The following is a 21,857-nucleotide window of genomic DNA, read 5'->3' as shown; positions in this document are numbered from 1 at the left end:
GGAGAATTAGGTCATTCGGCCCACCGAAACTACTCCGCCATTCAATCACGGCTGATCTATCTATTCCTCTCAACCCAATTCTCCTACCTTCTCCCCATAACCCTTGACACCCTTATTCATCAATAATCTGTCGATCTCTGCCTTAAAAATACCCAACGACTTGGTCTCCACAGCTGTCTGTGGCAATGAATTCCACAGATTCACCGCCCTCTGACTAAATATTTTCCTCCTCGTCACCTTTTGAAAGGTACGTGTATATTCTCTTTGATACAAGCTCATGTCCTATTGATACAGAACCCCTACTCCTACTGGTTTGTGCCTTGTCTTTTTAAAAAAAACCCATGATCATTCATCATCACTCCTGCTGCCGTGTCATTCCTTACATTCAGGGCTATACATGCCCCACCCCTTTCCAGTGCCTTTCCATTTTACTTGTCCTTTCTAAATGTCGGACACACTGGAAAATATGCCTGCCAACCTTGGTCAGCATTCAACTATGTCACAATAATAGATATTTAAGGAATCAGTCATTAGTCTCTATTTGTGCCATTAAGTCATCGAGCTATGAAAGCTTCATGCATTATGATAAGCCTCATCAATTTAACCAAATGGCAGCATCTGCAGCTCCTTCCTACACTAACCCAATGCCATTGTTCCTCGATGCAATTTTGCTTTCCAAACTATGACTGAAACTCACTTCCTTGCTTGCCGCACCCTGCCTATTACCCAAATTGTTATTTTACACTTTGGGTTATCATTTTAAGTTTACATTATCCTCACTTGAGCCATGTCCACTTCTGTTAGTTGAAATCTCCATATACTGCATGGTTTCCCATTCAACTGGTTTCCATGGAGTCCATCCCAACAGAATAGCACCCTTATTTTTAAGGCAGAGATAGAGATTCTTGATTAGTATGGGTGTCAGGTGTTATGGGGAGAAGGCAGGAGAATGGAGAGATAGATCAGCCATGATTGAATGGTGGAGCAGATCTGATGGGCCAAATGACCTAATTCTTCTCCTATCACTTATGACCTTATTCCCCAGTACTCGTACCATTGTTTCAAAATTAATTGAAACACCACCAACTTCAATTTAATCTTACAACATACACAAAACTTTGATCTGTTTGAACCTACATTAACTATTGGGCAATGCCAAGGATGGAGTGCAGCAATGAAGCAGCAAGTTTAAACAAAAGGAATAGAGTTTTAAGAGTAGCAGGCCAAGGGACCAAGCCAAAAAAAGCAGAACAACAGTGAGAAATGTGAAGGGCAGTGAAATACTACATGCAGACTTAATATCTGAAGCTGTGCTTGGAAAAAAGCACTCCAATTTCTATCCTGCCCTCCCGACTTCTCCAAAATGTAGATTTAATAATGGGATTTTTTTTGGTTAAAATAATCCATATAGGAATATGAACTCACGGAAGTTACTCCTGAGTTCTAACTGGATATTATCGAGTTCTACAAGGAGAGGCTAAAAAGGTCTCTTACTTTCTTCTGCATCAGACGCAGCTCATCGCTCAGGTTGCTGTTCACTTTCATCAGCTGCTGCACCTTTGCCTCGGAAGCACTGAGGGCGTTTTTCACCTCCATGTATTCCTGCAAGGTAATTGGGCCACCTGACAGATCAAAGTGCATGCTCTACAACAAGGGGTAAATATGAACAAAATTCTCGTCCTTTGCAGATAGAGTTACAAATATCAAATTTTAAGAGGTCAAAGCCCACAGTGCCTTCTTCTGAAAGTTCTCTGTGATTACAATAACAATACTTCACCATTGATCTTCACAGCCCAGACAAACAGGTATCAACATTTATTTGGGTCATTATATACACGTTATATTTCAACCAATATTTCCAAATAGAAGTTAGTATTTAGAATGTTTTTAAACAATGCCTGAAAAACCTGAATTGTTTTTCAATCCAATTCAATCCTGTCGGAATGAATGGGCAAATTGTGACAAGGATTTGACCACAGAAGCAAATCTTTTTGAGATTGCAGTCCTCCCATTTATCTCCTTATCCGACACCTTTTGTCTTCTTTTCAAGTAACCATTGTCACTTACTACACCCATCTGCCAATCAATACCCCCTCACCTGCATTCACCTATCAATTAGTTTTGTCCCACCCCCATCCCTTTTCTCCCCATTACAATCAGACTGAAGAAACGTCATCTATCCATTCCCTCCACAGATGCTGCCTGACCTGCTGAGTTACTCCAGCTATTTGTGTTTTGATTCCATTTATCAATTTTGAAATAATGCATGCAATTCCTCTACAGCACTTGTATATAATCAAACAGGTTAATAATAATGTCTTAAGTTACATGAAACTTAAGACCGAGGTTTGGAGCAAGCGGCCAACAACTATGATGCATCATCCATGATCAGTCATGACCGAGGGGGGGCCAACAGGTATGTGTAGTATCAAAATGCAATTTCTTGCGGCTGGATGACTTTGAAGTGGCTCTCTCATACAATGGAAACGGCCCCTTTGCTAACAGTAAATTAGTTGCAATTAGAAGCAATGGGTCATTCCCAACAACTGAAGCTAGCAAGGATAGATACATAACCTTGGAATCGCCCTGGATGACGAGATACATTTTGAAAAATTATTCTGGAAGAGTTCTTTGGTTTTATCTGAACTTTATCTGAAGTGATCTGAACTTTAAAGCACTTCACAGCTTTCTTTGGGCAAATTTTCACGAACACAAATGGCAAAATGTGTTAGGTAGACAAAATGTATTACTTCAGTAACAGATAGAAATTAACCAGAACAAAACCTTTTCCAAAATGAACAGATTTCTACAATTGGCATCAGGCACCGACTAAGTTAAGATTAAACAATAGACATACCTTTGCTCTGTTTGCTTTAGTTGCTGGTTCCTGATCCGTATCTTCATCTGAAGCAACGCTGTCATAATCAGGCTGATCATTGTCATGGCTTCCTTGACGATCATTAATGCTCTTCAGTACAAGTTCCACATTATCTAATGTGAACAAAAAATAAAAATGACACTTTCCAAAAAGATTAGACGACTAGGGCGACACAATGGCGCAGCAGTCGCCTTACAGCGCCAAAGACCTGGGTTTGACCCTCACTATGGGTGCAGTCGCATGGAGTTTGTACATTCTCACTGTGACCACGTGGGCTTTCTCCGGGTGCTCCCGTTTCCTCCCACACTCAAATGATGTACAGGATGTAGGTTAATTGGCTTTTGAAAATTGTCCCTAGTGCTAGTGTATGGGGTGCTCGCTGGTTGGTGTGGACTCGGTGGGCCATAGGACCTGCTTCCACGCTGTATCTCTAAACTAAAAACTTTAGAATTATGTAAAAATTAAGAAACTGAATCGGTCAATAAAATTATGGAAAACACACTCATGGCAACAGTCATTACATAACTACAAAGTACGTTTGGGATATATAAATTTTTTTTTTAAATCAGGAAAATGTGCTCTAAAGTGCCTATTATTTTATCATACATTAACAAAATCAACAGCAGTTTGGTGCATCAAAAAGTCTTTTTTTTCCTTTTCTTTTTAAGGTCACCTTTGTCCACGATTTAGTTTGGTTTTGAGATACAGCACGGAAACAGGCCCTTCAACCCACCCAGTCCACACCGACCCCTGCACATTAACACTATCCAACACACACCAAGGACAACGTACATTTATACCAAGCCAATTAACCTACAAACCTGTACATCTTTCAAGTGTGGGAGGAACCCGAAGATCTCGGAGAGAACGTACAAATTCTGTACAGGCAGCACCAGTAGTCAGGATCGAACCCGCGTCTTTGGCAGTTTAAGGCAGCAACTCTACTACTGTTCCATCATGTCATCCTAAAATGTACATTTATTTAAAATGCTACCCACAACAGTTCTTTCCATGGGATGCCATCATTGTAATGGTAGCTGTGAATGACCAAAGGGCATGAAACAAAGTCCATCTCCTCAGCACCTCATTGATAGCAGTCTATAATCCAGTAGCACTTTGAAATATTCTTGCCTGTAGCATGTGAACCATTGCAAATAATTATCCTCATGGTTGAGAAGATAATGATATAAATTGTGATGCACTGGTTCTACCAAGAAACTATTGTTCCAGGTGGTACTGACCAATGGTAGCCTCGCCAACAGTCTGTCTCGTCCTTTTCTTCTTTTGTTGGTTTTAGTTTGTTGTTAATGTATGTTTTAGTGCATCGTTAGTTTTGTATTATGTGTGGGGGGGGGGGGGGGGGGGGTGGAGGGAAACCTTTTAAATCTCTTGCCTCGACGGAGATGCGACTTTTTCCTGTATCGTATCTCCGTCCGCACTGTGGTCTACCATCGTAGAGCTTGCGGTCCCCTGGTTAGGGATCGACTTCGGGAGCTACAACGGCGGGAGCTACAACCGCCCCGATCGTGGGAGCGTCGATCGCCCGACTCGGGATGGTTCGACTGCCCAGACCGCGGGAGAAAAGGAGGGAAGAAGATAATACATTATTGCCTTCCATCACAGTGCACTGTGGTGGATGTTTATGTTAATTTTTATGTTGTTGTCTATCTTGCTGCTTTTTTGGTATGACTGTATGGCAATTCAAATTCCTTGTATGTTCTTACATACTTTGCTAATAAATTCTTTGTATCTTGTATCTATGAACTTTTTCAGATTTGTATACATTTTGATCTGATCCACCCCGAATCTCATTCTTCAGGCTATTATTTTTCATTGGAGTTCATCCATTATGACTTGGGACAAGATTGTTCCTGTTGACCTATGATGGAATATTTTGCTTTTACACCCCATTGATCTCTCTAATACATTAGTGGATAACAGAACCTGCACAGAAGAACATACAATTACTATTTCACTGCACACCTCACACACTACCCTAATAATACCGTACGATTTATTTGGCCCCACCTTAAACTACTTATAAAGTTTCCCGAGAACACGAAATGTTGTAAGAAATATAAAGAGAAAAGTTCCAACAGCATCTAGCTTATAAGCAGCTACATGAATCGTTCACTAAAATGAAGTGCCAGTATGAAAATCAGTCATCAGACAATTCCACTAGACTAAACAGGTTCTCAAAATCTACTTTGTCAATCCTTCCTGGAATTGGATGAGATCATCACATATTTTTCCAAATTCCAGGAAGTGCAGACCAATGTATTTTTAGGGCATAAATACCTAACCTTGGCATCGATCCTGTATACTTAGGCTATAATAGTTCCAGGACAGGCGAAAACCTTTACTAATGAAGCTTTGAAAATCTGCACTCATTATCTCTAAGAGTGTCTCACCAAAGCCCTGCATATCTGTAGTGAGACTTCCTTACTTTAGTAGTAATTTTTTTCTTTTCTTTACATGCTAGAAAACAAAAACAGAAAATGCTGGAATCTATTAAGTCAGAGAATATCTGTGGAAACGGAGACAAAGTTAATGTTAACTCTGTCCGGCTGTGTTTCCAACATATTCTATTTTATTCCCTCAGTTCTGTGATCCCATCATTTGTCTTTCTAATCACCCGTTTCATTGCCAGTTAGCTTCATGAACCAGCACACCAAGATGCTGCTTTACATCCACATTTATTTCTTACCTTTAAAAATATATTTCTTGTTTTACTAAAGTGAAAATTCTACATTTTTCATTATAGTATCTGATACACTGTCACCCTTCCCTTAACCTATTCGTAGCCCATGGCAAAGCATTTGCATCCTCCTCAACACTGTTTTCTAGCTTGTATCATGAAACTTAGATGAAACTTCACTTATAGCTTATCCTTGTTCTTAATATAAATTGTGAATAGATGAGTGCCCAGAGATGATTTGTGGCGAATGACAAGCAGCAGTTTGCCAGTTTGAAATTGGCCAGTTTATTCCTACTACTGTCAGCCTTTGAACAAAAACATTTCAACACAAGAGTAGGCCCTTCGGCACACAATGTCCATGCAAAACATGACCAAGTTAAACACATATTCTCTGCCTGCATGTGATCCATATCCCTCCATTCCCTGCATATCATGTAAGGAATGGATATTAAATTGTCTATCCATGCTAATTATATTACCCCCAACTTCGTCAAAAGTCAGTATTTTCAATATAGGCCAGAAAAGTGGAGAAAAAAATTAATGCATGCAACTTTTCAGAAAACAATTTACGTTGCATTAATCAATATGAAATTCTACATACATATTTTCAAAGTAACAAAACATTGTTAAAATAACAGGTATTTTCCTCTGTCTGATAACCTGTCAGGCATTTATAAAACATTTTTTTAAAGGAAGTTTAAGAAAAAGAGCATTTGCAGAGTTACAGATGAATATCATATACCTTTAATTACAGTTCAGAAAGCAGACATAATGCTGTAATATTATTTATGCGACATAAGGCGATGAAGGAATAAGTGGATAAAATTTAACGTGCATCAAAAATAATTTGAGGCAGGCCACTTTTATGCAAAAGCATAAGTAAAACGTTTCAGCAATAGCTGATGCGAACTGGGGAGACACATATTTTCCAAATGTATCAATGGAAATAGAACAGAAAAAGTGTTGGAATGGACATGAGGCGATAAAACAGTTTCTGCTATAATGACCAAATATCAAACATTTCATTGATACTTCAACTAAATTTGTACATGAAGAATGGACACTTGGATATACTAGGCGGCCAATGTTCACACATGGTAACCATTCTCCAGAGATTACCCAACATCACCGCAAAAATATATATTTTTAAAGGAATTCTATTCTTTAAACTCAATTCAAAAGACAAAACCTCATGTATTCTTAAATACAAGCAACAGATTAACCCACACACACCTTTGGGACTGGTGACAGGATTTCCAAGTTGTCTCCGCTTAGCATCGCTTAAAATGTCAATGACGAGAGTGGCAAACTCGTGAGCATTAAACCGTGCCAGCTTCTGCCTCCCCTGCAATCAAAACAAGTCAAAATAAAAGAGATGTACACGAAATTACGTACACGATCTTAGTAGCAAGCATCTTATTCATGAAAGAACAATAAACAAATTAAATAAGTGAACTTCATGACATGCAATATCAGCTTCAGATTTCTTTTCTCTCGGTAACAAGTATGAAATCTAGCAACAGAAAACAACTAAACCTAAATTAAAGATAAAAGTGGCACAGTGCGGCAGCAGTAGAGCTGCTGCCTCACAGCGCCAGAGACCCAGGTTCAATCCTGTCTACGGGTACTGACTAGGTGGAGTTTGTTCGTTCTCCCTGTGACCATATGGGTTTTCTCCGGGTGCTCTGGTTCCCTCCAAAATTCAAAAGTCATGCAGGGTTGTAGGTTAATTGGCTTCTGTAAATGCTCCCTAAAGTGTAGGGTGCGAAAGTGGGATAACATAGTGTACGGGTGATCGATGGTCGGTGTGGACTCGGTTGGTCGAAGGGCCTGTTTCTCTAAACTCTTAACCAAACAATTCTGAAAATCTAATAGACATTTCTGTGGATTTATTCAAGTGGCATTGACTCTGTCCATTCTTCAACCAATGTAAACAACAATTTGAAAATGTGATAAACTTGTCCCTCACTTTTAACAAGTTTACACATAAATAAGACTCACCTGATTTCTAGTTGAGGAATACTCTGGATTCACAGGAAGGAAGGGAATGACTGTTGTTTCGGTAACCAGGGTGCTGTGATTTTGAGTCGTTAGCCAAACTGTGCATAGAAATATCATTTAATTTTATTGCAGCACCGACAAAACATCGAAGTTCAAAGCAATCATTCTAGCCTATATTGATCAATGATTCGAAGAAATGACAAATAATAACTTCAGGGCCATTTTATGACCTTTCCATTATTGTAAAAAAATTATTTCAAATTCATGCTTTCCTTTTTCATCCTCCTGCAGTATAACAGGAAGTTAAGTAAACTGTTCAAAATGATCAATGAATTCTTCAAAACCATTTGTATTTTCACCCCTACAGTGAAATCACTGCTTTTGGGCAATTTCACTAATTTAGAAAAACTGTTCTGGGAAAACAAGCAGATTAATGAGAACAACTTGTGCATATTAAAATGAATTCAAAAAATCCATAGGGAATTCCAAACAGGTTATCTAACGTATGTTCATTATTTCAGAAAAGCAGCATTACAATATTAAGACAAAGTTTACAGCAGAAGCCTCACCTGCATCGGTTTCTCTACGATCTACTTCATCATATACATCCATAGCTAGCTCCTCAAATAAGTGATTACTTAACTAGAAAGAGAAAGAATTATTGTACTGCTGAGATAAATTAAAATGCAACTACATAAACTCTGAGAACCCACTTAAAAATAACATTTAATAAAATTGGAGAAGCATGGAACTGCAGATGTTGGTTTAAATAGAAAAGACACAAAGGGCTGAATGCGGATCTGGCAGCATCTCTGGCAAACATGGATAGGTGACATTTCGGGTCAGGACCCTTCTTCGGACTTCAGAAACGTCACCTATCCATATTCGTCAGGGATGCTGCCCGGCCCACTGAGTTACTCTAGCCCTTTGTGTCTTCAAATTAAATTGGGATAGTTTGAAAAATAGAGTATAAAATGTAACTAAAACAAAAATAAGTTGCATGTAATAGATTTAAAAAAAACTGCAGGTTTGACACCAAGTTCCTGTTTCTGAAAATTAGCAGTCAAAAATAAATGTATCTATCTTGAGACTCAGCAAAATCCTCAATTCCTTCCTTCCACTTTCTTATGTACAGTAACAAAGAAAAGGAAGGAGTTTGAATGCCTCACGAACAGAATAGTAATACTCAGGAGGTTATCTGTCACCACTCACAAACATGCTAACTGGTCTACATAAGAACAAGGTGGTTGTGCGAGCAAGGGGGAGGGGGAGAGAAATCAGCTCGCAGAGATAGGATGGTGTGGAGAAGCGATGGGAAGGGTGGGCTTTGTCATGGAAGGATAAGGGTAGGGTCACCAAGGGCTGAGGATGACACCAAAGTAGGTGGGTGGGAAGGAAGGTACATGAAAAACATGCCTACTTTCTGTTCTGCATATGTAACATGCATAGACATAGCCATTTTTAGCTTCTTGTGAAAGGCTACACCTCCTTTCTTGTAGCTCTGGTTGCAAATTATAAAAACAATTCTTACTTGCTTTCAAACCTCAAAGAGCAATTATGTAATGATCTGGTGAATGGGGTTACTGCATCAAAAGGCCAACCAAGCAAGCCAAATAGTAAATGCAGCTGTAAAATGGTAATTGTATTGTTATATTGTCATATGTATCAAGATACAGTGAAAAGGTTAGTGTGCTATCCAGTCAAATCAAACTGTACTCAAGTGCAATGATGCCTTTCACATTACAACAGGTAGTGCAAAGAGAAAAATGTCACATGGTAAAATATAGTGTTACAGCTTAATAGTGTTGCAGTTACAGAGAAAGTGCAAATAAAAACAAGTGCAAGGTCCTCAAAGAGGTAGCGTGGGAGATCGGGACTACACACTGGCTTATGGAAGGACCATTCAGTAGTCTGTTAACAGCAGGGAAGAAGCTGTTCCTGAATTTGGAGGTATGTGCTTTTAAGATTTTGTATATTCTGCCTGATGTGAGAGGGGAAGAGGAGGAATGACCAGGCTGTAAAGATAAGCTGAGAAGAGATGGAGGTTTTGACGAGTTGACAAGGAAACCAATGTTCTTGGATTGTGTGCAAAAGAGAACACATTAAGACTAGGCCTTGGTTTCAAGCTCAATGCTGTATGACGATCATTTTCCGCCACAAACCACATCAGTGTCAAAATCAAAGAAAACTTACCGATTGAAGTTTTTTCTTTGCTGCCTTTGCTAATTCTGACAAGTCCAAACTACTGAAGACAAATTACAAAGAATATCAGTGTTAATGAAGTAACATAAACACTATTTATTATTTTTAGTTTTTCTGTTATACTTATTTCCAATTGGTATAGCCCCTATTCTGGGCTGCAGCATTGCTGAGAATGGGCTTTGTACTTATACTGTGTATTGTTACATTATTAGACAGCCTCATTCAAATAAGAACCAACCCAACACATTTGGAGGAATGTATTGTGTTTACTGTAACAGTTCATCCCAGTAATTGAAGGTGCATCATAGCAACAACATTGAACATATCATAATACGAAGTGACTATTTACTGCGTTGCATGCATAATTGATTCTTAATTAAAAAAACGTGATCATGGTCAAGTTATTTCAAAATACGCAAACAGAGCGAGCACTGAAACATCACTAATAATATTATCTTGATTCAAATCTCTCTCCCGAGAATTCGATCATCAGAGACACAATCTAGGATGAGAATCACAGACTTATGTTTTTCCATTAAAGATAAGGATCACAACACACATGGATTTTAATACAAGTATCTTTGTTGACATTAAACTGATCATCATCAGCTATTGGACCTAGTAATTATATAGTTATGTATTACTTACAGGTGCCTTTATTCCAAAGGGTTGCATTCAAGAAATAAGTGGAAAGATATTTATTGAGTTTATGCAATAACATTACCAACATTTACAATATGACAGAAGCATAAACTGCGTGAAATCAATTCACACACTGATTAATACTTTGATTAATTCCTGCATACAATGCACGCACATTTCATTCTAACGGAAAGGAGAAACGCTGATCTAGGAGGTCAACAATCTTTGACCATAGATAAACATAAAAAGCCGCAGCAACTCAACCGGACAGGCAGCATCTCTCGAGAAAGAATGGGTGACGTTTCAGGTCGAGACCCTTCTTCAGACTAAGAGTCAGGGGAGGGGGAGACTAGAGACATGGTAGGGTAAGGTGTGAAAACTATAGTTCAAAGCAGAGGGTGATAAGGACATGGTACATTGTTAGCTACGGTGAAGGCGACAAGGCATACAATTAGTAAAATATAATTGTAATTAATCAGAACAGTGAAATAGTCGGAGAACTAGGGTGAGGGAGAGACAGAGAGAGAGAGAAAGCAAGGGTTACTTGAAGTTAGAGAAATCAATATTCATACTGCTGGGTTGTAAGCTGCCCAAGCAAAATATGATCAACCCGAAACATCATCCATTGCTTCTCTCCAAAGATGCTGCCTGTCCCGTTGAGTTACTCCAGCACTTTGTGTCCATCTTCGGTGTAAATCAACATCTACAGTTCCTTCCTCCACAATCTTTGATCATAAACCTATACACAGCAATCTGATCGAGGTAAAATTCTGCTATTGCTCTGAAAGATTCAGCTATCAGCTACCAGCCAGTGATAATCTGGTGGGCTACATGCAATGGCAAGCTCAAGATTGCCCATGGTGATTTCAGCAGCCACATCATCTCTCAAGATCAGTGACGGGGCTTACTGATGAAGAATACAGCAGAAAAAAAGAACTGCAGATGCTGGTTTATACCAAAGGTAGACACAAATAATGGAGTAACTCAGCTGGTCAGGCTGCATCTCCGGAGAAAGAGGATCGGTGATGTTTCGGGTCAGGACCCTTCTTCAGACCAAAATGCTGCAGATGCTTGAAGTCTACAATTATAAACTAAAAATTATCAGCAATGTCTATGGAGAGAAACAGAACTAAATCTCTGACTAATGACCTGTCATTAGTACTGATCAGTTTCAATTCAATCAATTCAACTTTAATGTCATTGCACAAATACTGAGTATGGGTACAACGAAATGCAGTTTTGCGTCAGTCCGTAGTAGTGCAATATAGAAATTAAAAAAAAAGAGGATACAGAATAATAAAAAATACAGAATAATTAAACAATGGGGACGGAGGGACCGGAGGAATCTATCGGCGGGACTCCGAGTTCAGCAATGCGACGGTATGATTGTAGAAGCTGTTCCTCATCCTACTGGTACGAGACCTGAGGCTCCTGTACCGCCTCCCTGATGGGAGGAGGGCAAACAGTCCATGGTTGGGGTGGGAGGGGTCTTTAATGATCTTCCCAGCCCGTTTCAGACACCGTTTTCGGTGGAGGGCATCCATGGCAGGGAGCGGGGCACCGATGATGTGCTGCGCGGTTTTCACCACCCGTTGTAGTGCCTTCCTGTCCGCAACAGTGCAGCTGCTGTACCATACCGTGAAGCAGGTGGTCAGGATGCTCTCGATGGTACACTGGTAGAAGTTGGTCAGGATCTGGGGGGACAGGTGGGCTTTCTTTAGCCTCCTCAGGAAGTAAAGGCGCTGCTGTGCCTTTTTGATCAGCTTGGAGGTGTTGAGGGACCAGGACAAATCCTCCGAGATGTGTACCCCGAGGAATTTGTAGCTGGAGACGCGCTCCACCTCAGTCCCGTTTATATGGATGGGGGTATGTCTGCCCCCTCTGACCTTCCTGAAGTCGACAATAATTTCCTTCGTCTTCTTGGAGTTGAGGACGAGGTTATTGTTGGCACACCAGGTTGTCAGGTGCTGGACCTCCTCTCTGTAGGCTGACTCATCGTTGTCACTGATCAGTCCTACCACTGTGGTGTCGTCAGCAAACTTAATGATGGCGTTGGATCCGTACTTAGGGATGCAGTCGTGGGTGAAGAGGGAGTAGAGGAGAGGGCTGAGCACACAGCCCTGTGGCACGCCGGTGTTCAGTGTTATAGTGGTGGAGGTGAGGTTGTTGACCCTAACAGACTGTGGTCTGTTGGTGAGGAAATCCAGTGTCCAGTTGCAGAGGGAGGTGGAGATGCCAAGCCCGCTGAGTTTGGTGATCAAGCTGGCGGGGATGACAGTGTTAAAAGCGGAGCTGAAATCAATGAACAGCAACCTGATGTAGGAGTTGTTGTTGTCCAGGTGGGTCAGGGCAGAGTGTAGGGCCGCCGATATGGCGTCCTCTGTAGACCTGTTGGCCCGGTAGGCAAACTGATGGGGGTCCAGTGTGGGGGGAGGCTGGCTTTGAGGTGAGCCAAGATCAGCCGCTCAAAGCACTTAGCAATGACAGGGGTGAGTGCCACTGGGCGGAAATCGTTGAGGCTCCCTGTGGCTGACTGTTTGGGCACTGGCACGATGGTTGATGTCTTGAGGCAAGTGGGGACAACACCCTGGGCCAGTGAGAGATTGAAAATGTCGGTAAAGACTGGGGATAGTTGTCCAGCACATGCCCTAAGCACCCGGCCAGGGATGCCATCGGGGCCGGCAGCTTTGCGCTCATTCACCTTGCTCAGTGCATCTTGTACAGCAGAGGTGGAGAGACTGAGGGGTTGTTCATTTGGGGGTGGAGCAACTTTGATGGCTGGGGTTTTGTTATCTCGGTCAAAGCGAGCATAGAAATGGTTTAGCTCGTCAGGAAGGGTGGCGTTGTCTGGGGGAGGGGAAATGGTTCAGGTTTTATATTGCAGAGAAGTCTACCTTACTGTAGATCTTTTGTTTTCTTCACTTCCAACCCTTTCTGCGCAATGTAAAAGTACATTCACAAGGCACACTTGAATCTATGCTTGAAAAATAGCCAATTGATTCAGATGCCACATGCTGATTGAAAAATCATTGAAGAAGGCAATCGATAGAATGGAAAATAATGAAGCATTATTGTACTTCAGGGACAGAGATAGCAGTGTTTGCTTGGTCCTCTTATTTGTATTTTTCTCTGATAAACCTGTGATTAATTCCATTAAGGCATTGGATGTCACTGACAATCTCCGTATCAGAGCACAAACAATTGTGAGTCAGTCAAACAGCCATTAAGCAGCAAAATCGAGACAAGAACCATTGAGCAGACAGTGCAATTCATTAAAATCATGAAATCTGATTTTGGCCTCAGCTTTACTTCTCTGTGTTTTTCCCATACCTCTCGACTCCCTTGCGCAGAACAATTTCTATCTTGGCTCTGAATATGCTCAATGACTCAACTCCACTGCTTTCTGGTGAGAGGATTTCAAATATTGATGATCTTCTATGATAAGAAATGTCATCATTGCCAGCTTGAATGGGAGGCAGCTTGTTGTCCACACCCAATAATTCCGAATTCCCCTTATGAAGCGAAAAAAGCTTTCAACATTTACCCTGTAATGTCCTCTCGAAATCCTACGTTTCAATTACATAGAACCCAAAGAACGTTTGGGTGACGTTTTGGATAGAGAGACACTTCTTCAGACTAGCCTGACCCAAAACGTCACCCATTCCTTCTCTCCAGAGATGTTGCCTGGCCCACTGAGTTACTCCAGCATTTTGTGTCCATCTTCAGTTTAAACCAGCATCTGCAGTTCCATCCTGCACAAAGAACTTTTCATGGGTAAACAAAATAAAACAGAATTGGAGGACAGGTCCATTTAATAATGACACAAGGAACTGCAGATGCCGGTTTATAAAAAAAGTTTTGGAGTAACTCAGCAAGTCAGGCAGCATCGCTGGAGGACATAGATTGGTGATGTTTTGGGTTGGAATACTTCTTCAGATGGATAGTTGGGAGGGGGGGGGGGGGGTGGGGTGGGCTGGATAAGAGGTGGTGTTGGAGAAAGCCCGTATAAGTGATGGGAGGTGGATACAGGTGAGGAGGACATTTGGTTGTCCCTTTTTTATCTCTGGCCTTTGTCCACCCATCTGTCAGAAGAATGTAAGATAAGGTGGAAGTGGAGCAAAATGTGAAGACAGAGGAAGAAATAGGTGAAAGAGGACCAGGAGATTGTGTCACATCCAGAGTGAACTGTGACCTATGCCTTTAAAGACAACTTTTCAGGGGATAGAAACTTGGAAAATAAGAGCACCATTAATCACTTTGGGTCTGCTCCTCCATGGTGATCATCCACTTCAATACTCCTCACCACCTTATCCCCAATATCCCTCTGACATTAAGAAATATATCAACTTATTCATGAATATCCTCTGTTGCTGGTGTGGCAGAGAATTCCACAGATTCACCATGCTCCGAGTGGAGGTTTCTCTCGATGATAATTCTAAATGGCTTGCCCGTTTCCCTAGGCTGTGACCCCTGGATCCCGACACTCCAGAGACCTGGAGCATCCTCCCTGCAACTAGTCAATTTAGTGATGTTAGAATTTTATAGGTTTCTATGATATATTCTGTATACATTTTTCTATACACCGTTAATTATAAGCCTGACCAATCCGATCGCTCCATGAACCTCCGCTTTCCCATCCTGTTAAATAATCCAGTACATATTCATTGATTTCTCTCCACATCAACAATATCCTTCCGTGCAAGATGACCAAAACAGTGTATAAAATTCAAAATGGGGAAGATCCTTGCACCTGTATACTCAAATTCTGTAATCCAAGATGACTGCGATTTTCACATGGAAACTTCAATTGAATTCAATTCTCAATCCACAATTAATTATTTGTAGCACAAAACTCCCTTGTTATGTATTTGGCAGTTTCCTTTTCAGTTTTATAACTAAGCTGCACAAACTCATTGATCCAGCAGATGGCAGCAACTGGTCTATTTCATTCCATTTCTATGTCAGAAGAAGGGTCACAACCCCAAACGCCACCTATCCATTTTCTTCAGAGATGCTACCTGACCCGCTGAGTTACTCCAGCATTTTGTGTCTATCTTTGGTCTATTTTATTCATTGAAATAATTGGATCAATGCCGCACCCAAAGAACAAAAGCCATTATTGTAATTAAGTGGGCTGCACCTTTATGTTCAAAGGGAATATATTGCATGTCATTTAAAGTAAAAAGATATACTGAACAAATTTTCAAACATTAAGGTTATAATGGTGCCAATGCTTAAATTACCACTGCAAAAATTGTGTACAAACGCAGTTTAGCTATTGACATGTAAAAAAAAAAAGAAAACGCACCCTCATTTATTGCATGAACTTCAGCTGAACAAAGCCCAACATCAAACACACACGGATAAACTGACCAAGTATTTATCTAACGGCGGCACCCAACTCAGGATCAGGTTCTTGGATCCCAGCAGCAATTCTAACTCTGCCAAATCATTCATATTTCCCTGCTGCCCTGTTATTCTGTATCTTTACTAAGAATCAATCCGCTGTTTACATTCTTGTCCTATTACTGCCAATTATACCACTGTAGTTAGGTGGGGGCCTCACTACAGATTTTACCCCTCCATAATTAGTCCAAAGAAGGGTTCCAACCCAAAATATTGCCTATCCTTGTCATCCACAGATGCTGCCTGACCCGCTGACTTACTCCAGCATTGTGTTCTATACAATACTCCAGCATCTGCAGTTCCTTATGACCCCTTATGTTGTTCCCATATAAATCATGGGGGGTGGGAGGAGGGTGTCCCCCTCCCATTGGTACGGAACGTTTGCATTTTTCAGCTTGAAATTGTGCAATATGGTGCATACTGTAGCAAGTCTTTTAACTTACACTTGAATGCAATATATATGCTTTAAATTGTATTGGAGCATTTTTGAAAGGGGGGGATGCTGTGCGATCACTGATCACTGGCCTTGGGGGTACCCGGTGAGGGAGTGGAGCAACCGAGTGGGGAGAGGGTGTGGAAGAAGGGTGTCCCCCCTCCCAGGGTAGGAACTTTTTGAAATTTGATGTATTAAAATCATGTTTTAGTACACTGTAGAAGTATGATTTCAATGTTTTTTGGATAAAGTATTTTTAAGAGGTAACTTTTTACGGGATAACTTTATCCACACAAAGGGTGATGGGTGTATGGAACAAGCTGCCAGAGGAGTTAGTTGAGGCAGGGATCATCCCAACATTTAAGAAAAAGTTAGACTGATACATGGATAGGACAGGTTTGGAGATATGGAGGTATGCAAAGGTAAAAAATACATTTGTATCAAAGGGCTACAAAATGCCTTCAAACCCAAACATATAGAACAAAAGCTGCATTTGAGAGCTCCAGGCCATGCTCCATCTCACTTCCTAGTAGTGTGGAACTAGCACTGCAAATACAAACACTACTTCTGCAATAATATGAAGTTATTATTTTATCATCTTGATATTATAATTTAGTCATACCATAGTTACAAAACAAAAAGGTAACTTATATTGTCTTGTGTTTCTCAGTGCGTTATTAAGTTTCTTTATAAAATTGAGAAAAGTGTTGACTGAAATTAAATTTGTAAAAAGCGAGGTTCAAAAGTTATTGGGTACGGGCAGCAGTTAATTAAATACAAATTAGTGCAATGACAAGTCAAGGGATAAATAAGGTTTGCCAAATATTTATCCTATGTTAGGTTATAACCCAACAAAAAATGAATAATGCATCATATTTACATGACAATGTTCACCAAAGCAAAAACTGACACTTGTGGAGTTAAAAATGATAAACAGATGGTGGGAGCATATCAGAAAAGTGATGTACAATAAATAATGGTTTGCGATTGACCAGGAACAATATAATTAGAGTAATTGGGGTGTAATCAACACCTCTCATGCCTAAACGTGGATATAGGAATTTAAAACAGGAAAATATAAGCGTACATACATAGAGACAGCATTTAAAAAACAATGGTGTTTTGTGTTCATGTTTCACTGCTTGTTGCAAGACATTACTCTAAAGCCAACCAGCTGCAGTCCTTAAACCACAATTGCCACAGCTTAAAATGGAGGTGCAGGGCTCAACAAGATTAGCAGTGGGTAGTGATCATCTTGCAGGATTCCAGAACCATACTTACAAACTCAACAGCTGACAGTAGTGAGCGGTGGACACGCACGCACAATAACAGTCAAACACGAACTCATACAATGCCACAATTAAACGCTTTGGCTCACCTCTCAGCCATCTGTGGAATTATGAAGTGCTGTCCATTTTTGTGATCTGGAATGCAACAAGATACTTGAATAGTGCTACGTTTTAAATAAAAGCAGAGTGGGCATGATGAAACTGTATACATGTGCAAAATTATGATAAACACAAGAAACCAAATCAGAAGCTGCCAATCGCACCAGCATGAATCAGCTAGTGCGTGCAAACGTAGCAACTTTAAATAGCTAAGAGTCCTCGTTGTGCACTGTTTCTACGCTGTAACCAATGGTACCCGTGGATGTGGAGTGGATACCAGGAAGTGGAGAGGATGTTTCCACTAGTGAGAGGGTCTAGGACCAGAGGCCATGGCCTCAAAATAAAAGGACGTACTTTTAGAAAGGAGATGAGGACGGATTTCTTTTGTCAGAGGGTGGCGAATCTGTGGAATTCATTGCCTCAGGCGATTGTGGAGGCCAAGTCATTGGCTAATTTTAAGGTAGAGGTTGACAGATTCTTGATTAGTATGGGTGTCAAGGGTTATGGGAGAAGACAGGAGAATGGGGCTGAGCGAGAAGGATAGATCAGCCATGATTGAATGGGGGAGTAGACTTGATGGGCCGAATGACCTAATTCTGTTCTTCGAACTTCCAAATAGATTATTTAGTTGAAAAATCTTACCATGAAAAAATGAGTGCAAGACATATCAAAACGTTTGCTGCAAACAGTCAATTTAACACAGCCTAGAAATGCACTGTGTCCTTTCCCTTCTTGTTTCAAAACATTTCCAAACATTCCACAACATGTCAATTTTCTTCCCCACCGTATCTTATTTATTGTCTTCTCATTTCTGCCCACTTGCCCCTAATGCGCCCTTTGCTCTTATCACACAGAAAAGGGGTGGAATTATTTGCTAGAATCATAAATTATTTCTGTGGAGGATATGCTTGGCCTAATATTTTGTAAACACTGCTGTATTATATAATTAGAAACAGTTGTTTGATGCACTAGAAACACAGGTGCCGGCTTGCATCCCGCATTCCATGGTACGTCAAACTGCATTCCGCAGAGGAGCCCTTGGGCAAATATTGGTTAGAATTGCATTTTTCTATAAAGCAGTGAGAAAATCCATCAGGATTCTCCAAAGCACTTTTATACCTACCCGTGTAAGAAGGAACTGCAGATGCTGATTTAAACTGTAGACACAAAAATCTGGAGTAACTCAGCGGGACAGGCAGCATCTCTGGTGAGAAGGAATGGGTGATGTTTTGGGTCGAGACCTAGGGCCATTCCTTCTCTCCAGAGATGCTGCCTATCCCACTGCGTTACTCCAGCTTTTTGTGTTTATAACCTACCTGGTTTCCTTCCACAGAGAAAGAAGGCTAGTCGATCGGTGAGTTCGTACTGGATTTCTACCAAACGATCTGCGAGCTCATGGTGTCCTGCTTGCCTACAAAATAAAGACATCATTTTGTCAGTCACAGCACAAAGAGTACGATTTAAATTTGAATGTCCATGTTTCAATCACAAAAAGGTAGATATAATCAAAATTTGCAGGATCAATGCGATTATATATTGTCATTACTAAAACAGTAACGTTACATACCACATTAACAGGTGCTAAAACAGATAAATCACATTCTTGCGTGAACTGAGATTATTACTAACAAAACCTATTTTATCCTATAATTATCAGTTGTTAAAAGTTACGAGGGGTTTTAAGATGGTGGTCAAGGTGAAATGGTTTCCCCCAGGATTTAAACGATGACAGAAGATCAGGATTTATTTTTATGGACTGAGCAAATGAGCATGTTATTGTCACTAAGTGGACAGGTCTTTGAAAGAACTCACACATTGGTTAACATAGTCTCTCCTTTGCCATACATCTTTATGATGTCTTAGAAATGTAAATGCAGAAATAATTTGTCAAGAGATTCACACCAGGACTGGATACTTGAACTACATATCCTTGCTTTTTTTCCTGTACTCCACAGAATAAATGTCATCAAAAACATATTTGATTTGAATTATTTCAAAGATTATGACACAAATGTTTGTTATTTCAATAGTCAACTGTTTAATTTTCATAGGTAAGGGCAACAGAACACTGAAATTATTATTTGCTGCATCCTAACAGGTCATTTAACACAGAAATATATTTATAATTCAATAAATTAATCATCAGTAATTCTAGTCATACCAGTGCAAAACCCACATCCTTAGTGCAACCAAAACAAACTCCATTGAAGATCAGTTGCTGAGGTAGTCTTTCATGATGCAGTATTCAAGTGACTGATAGTTGCTGGCAAGAAACTGTTCCTGAACCTAGTGGGCACGGTTTTCAGACTCCAGTGCTTTCCTCCTAATGGAAGTGGCGAGATAAGAGTGGCCAGGGTTGGTGTTGATCTTTGATGTTATTGCCTGCCTTTGAGGCTGTGCTTTCTGTAGATCCCTTTGATGGTGGGAAGGATGTCTACCAGTTCATGGAGTCCCCTTCATTCCCGAACCAGACCATGATGCAACCAGTGTACTCTCTAGTGTACATCTGCAGAAGTTCGATAAGAGCATTTAGCGACATACCAAATCTCCTCAACCTTTTAAGGAAGTAGAGGCATTAGTGAGCTTTTTGTGTGATTGCATCAAATGCACTGGACCCAGAACAGATCTTCAGAATATGTACATCCAGAAACATGAAGCAGATGACATTCTCCGCTGCTGTCCCGTCGATGAATGAATAAATAGGTTATGGACCCTCTGTTTTCCTTTCCTGAACAAAACAATGAGCAACTTGATTTTGCTAACATTGAGAGCAAGATTTTTAAGAAGGAACTGCAGATGCTGGAAAATCGAAGGTAGACAAAAGTGCTGGAGAAACTCAGCGGGTACGGCAGCATCTATGGAGCGAAGGAAATAGGCAACGTTTCGGGCCGAAACGTTGCCTATTTCCTTCGCTCCATAGATGCTGCCGCACCCGCTGAGTTTCTCCAGCACTTTTGTCTACCTTTGAGAGCAAGATTGTTGTTCTAGCACTATTCAGACCATCGATCACTCTCGTGTACTCTGACTCACTATGGCCTATTATTTATTCAATATGGTCTGGCTACAGTCAATGGCATAGAGACTGGAGAAAGGAGCTGAGCACACTCAACCTTGAGATGGTCCTGCATTGATGGTTATTAAGGAGGACCTGTTGTTCCCAATTTGTACTAATAGTGGTTTTTCGATTGGGAGGTCGAGGATTCAATTACATTGGGATGTGCAGAGACCCAGTTTTCCAAGTTTGATAAGGAGTTTAGTGGTGGTGGTGTTGAATGCCGAGCTGTAGTTGATTTAACAGCTTGATGTCATAAAGTCTTCAGATAACACTCAATGTGAGCCTGAAATATTTTTTCAGTAGACAATCAAGCTCAAAAATATTTAAATATAAACTATTAAATTCTAAATAACTTCAATCAAATCATTTGTATTTCAACTCAAAAGCTTGACTTCGCCATGAAAGATCTGACTTAGAAACAAATAAATCTGCAGAATTTGAATTAGAAATCATTCGAAAGTTCATAAAGATGATTATTAACCCAACATTTTTTTAATAATGGTAATGGATCCAATGTTGTACAAGATGGCCTTCAATATTTCATAACAATGCATCCCGGAAAACAATTCATTTGACAGTGAGGTTGGGTAACGTTTTCTCTGCCAAAAAGAGAGGGAACTTGTAGGGTTTTCTCAGTTAGCTAACCTTGCATTGTCGCTTGGAGTCTTGCCATTGGCATCAGGGGCACCGGGATCAGCACCATATACTGCTAGCAGCTCTGCCTGTAGAATCTGTCCTCCTTTGCTTGCTACATGAAGAGGAGTGTTTCCTTTCTCCTAAAATGCAACAGGAATTTAAAAAAAGCATTGAAACAGTTTCAGTTATTTATTAAGTAACCATTTATGTCAAACAAAAGGTATAAGGTAGACATAAAAAGCTGGAGTAACTCAGCGATGAGGCAGCATCTATGGAGAGAAGAAATGGGTGACATTTCGGGTCGATACCCTTCTTTAGCTTCATCCGCTGAGTTACTCCAGCATTTTGTGTCTATCTTGGATTTTATCCAGCATCTGCAGTTCTTTCTCGAACAATAGATATAGTTCCCTACAAAAATAACTTCTATACAATACAGAGGGTGATATTGGCAAAGCTGCTTTTATTGCACATACTTAGTAAGCACAAGATTAAAGTAAATGGAATAGCTTCTCAGCCCA

General features: G+C 40.4%; 1 protein-coding gene across 19 annotated transcripts in view; it reads right to left on the bottom strand.

Annotated features, from left to right (window-relative positions):
* git2 (GIT ArfGAP 2) overlaps positions 1-21,857 on the bottom strand; it is a 93,584-nt gene that overhangs the window by 48,806 nt on the left and 22,921 nt on the right. For 8 of the 19 annotated variants that reach the window (XR_004415743.1, XM_033043752.1, XM_033043760.1 and 5 more), the window contains exons 6-15: positions 21,349-21,479; positions 18,965-19,059; positions 17,639-17,684; positions 10,428-10,433; positions 9,771-9,822; positions 8,147-8,219; positions 7,578-7,675; positions 6,810-6,921; positions 2,858-2,991; positions 1,495-1,644 (exon numbers count right to left, since the gene is read on the bottom strand). Coding sequence is in view for 18 of the 19 variants with exons in the window: in XM_033043752.1 (XP_032899643.1) it covers positions 1,495-1,644; positions 2,858-2,991; positions 6,810-6,921; positions 7,578-7,675; positions 8,147-8,219; positions 9,771-9,822; positions 10,428-10,433; positions 17,639-17,684; positions 18,965-19,059; positions 21,349-21,479 (897 nt within the window). In the remaining variant the exon portion in view is untranslated. The remainder of the gene's footprint in view (positions 1-1,494; positions 1,645-2,857; positions 2,992-6,809; positions 6,922-7,577; positions 7,676-8,146; positions 8,220-9,770; positions 9,823-10,427; positions 10,434-17,638; positions 17,685-18,964; positions 19,060-21,348; positions 21,480-21,857) is intronic. The other 11 variants (XM_033043754.1, XM_033043761.1, XM_033043759.1 and 8 more) reach the window with 5 other exon arrangements.

The sequence above is a fragment of the Amblyraja radiata genome, chromosome 25 (genome assembly GCF_010909765.2).
Source record: "Amblyraja radiata isolate CabotCenter1 chromosome 25, sAmbRad1.1.pri, whole genome shotgun sequence".
Taxonomy (NCBI): domain Eukaryota; kingdom Metazoa; phylum Chordata; class Chondrichthyes; order Rajiformes; family Rajidae; genus Amblyraja; species Amblyraja radiata.
Note: the sequence above shows the minus strand (reverse complement) of the source record. Positions and strands in the feature narration are given on the sequence as shown.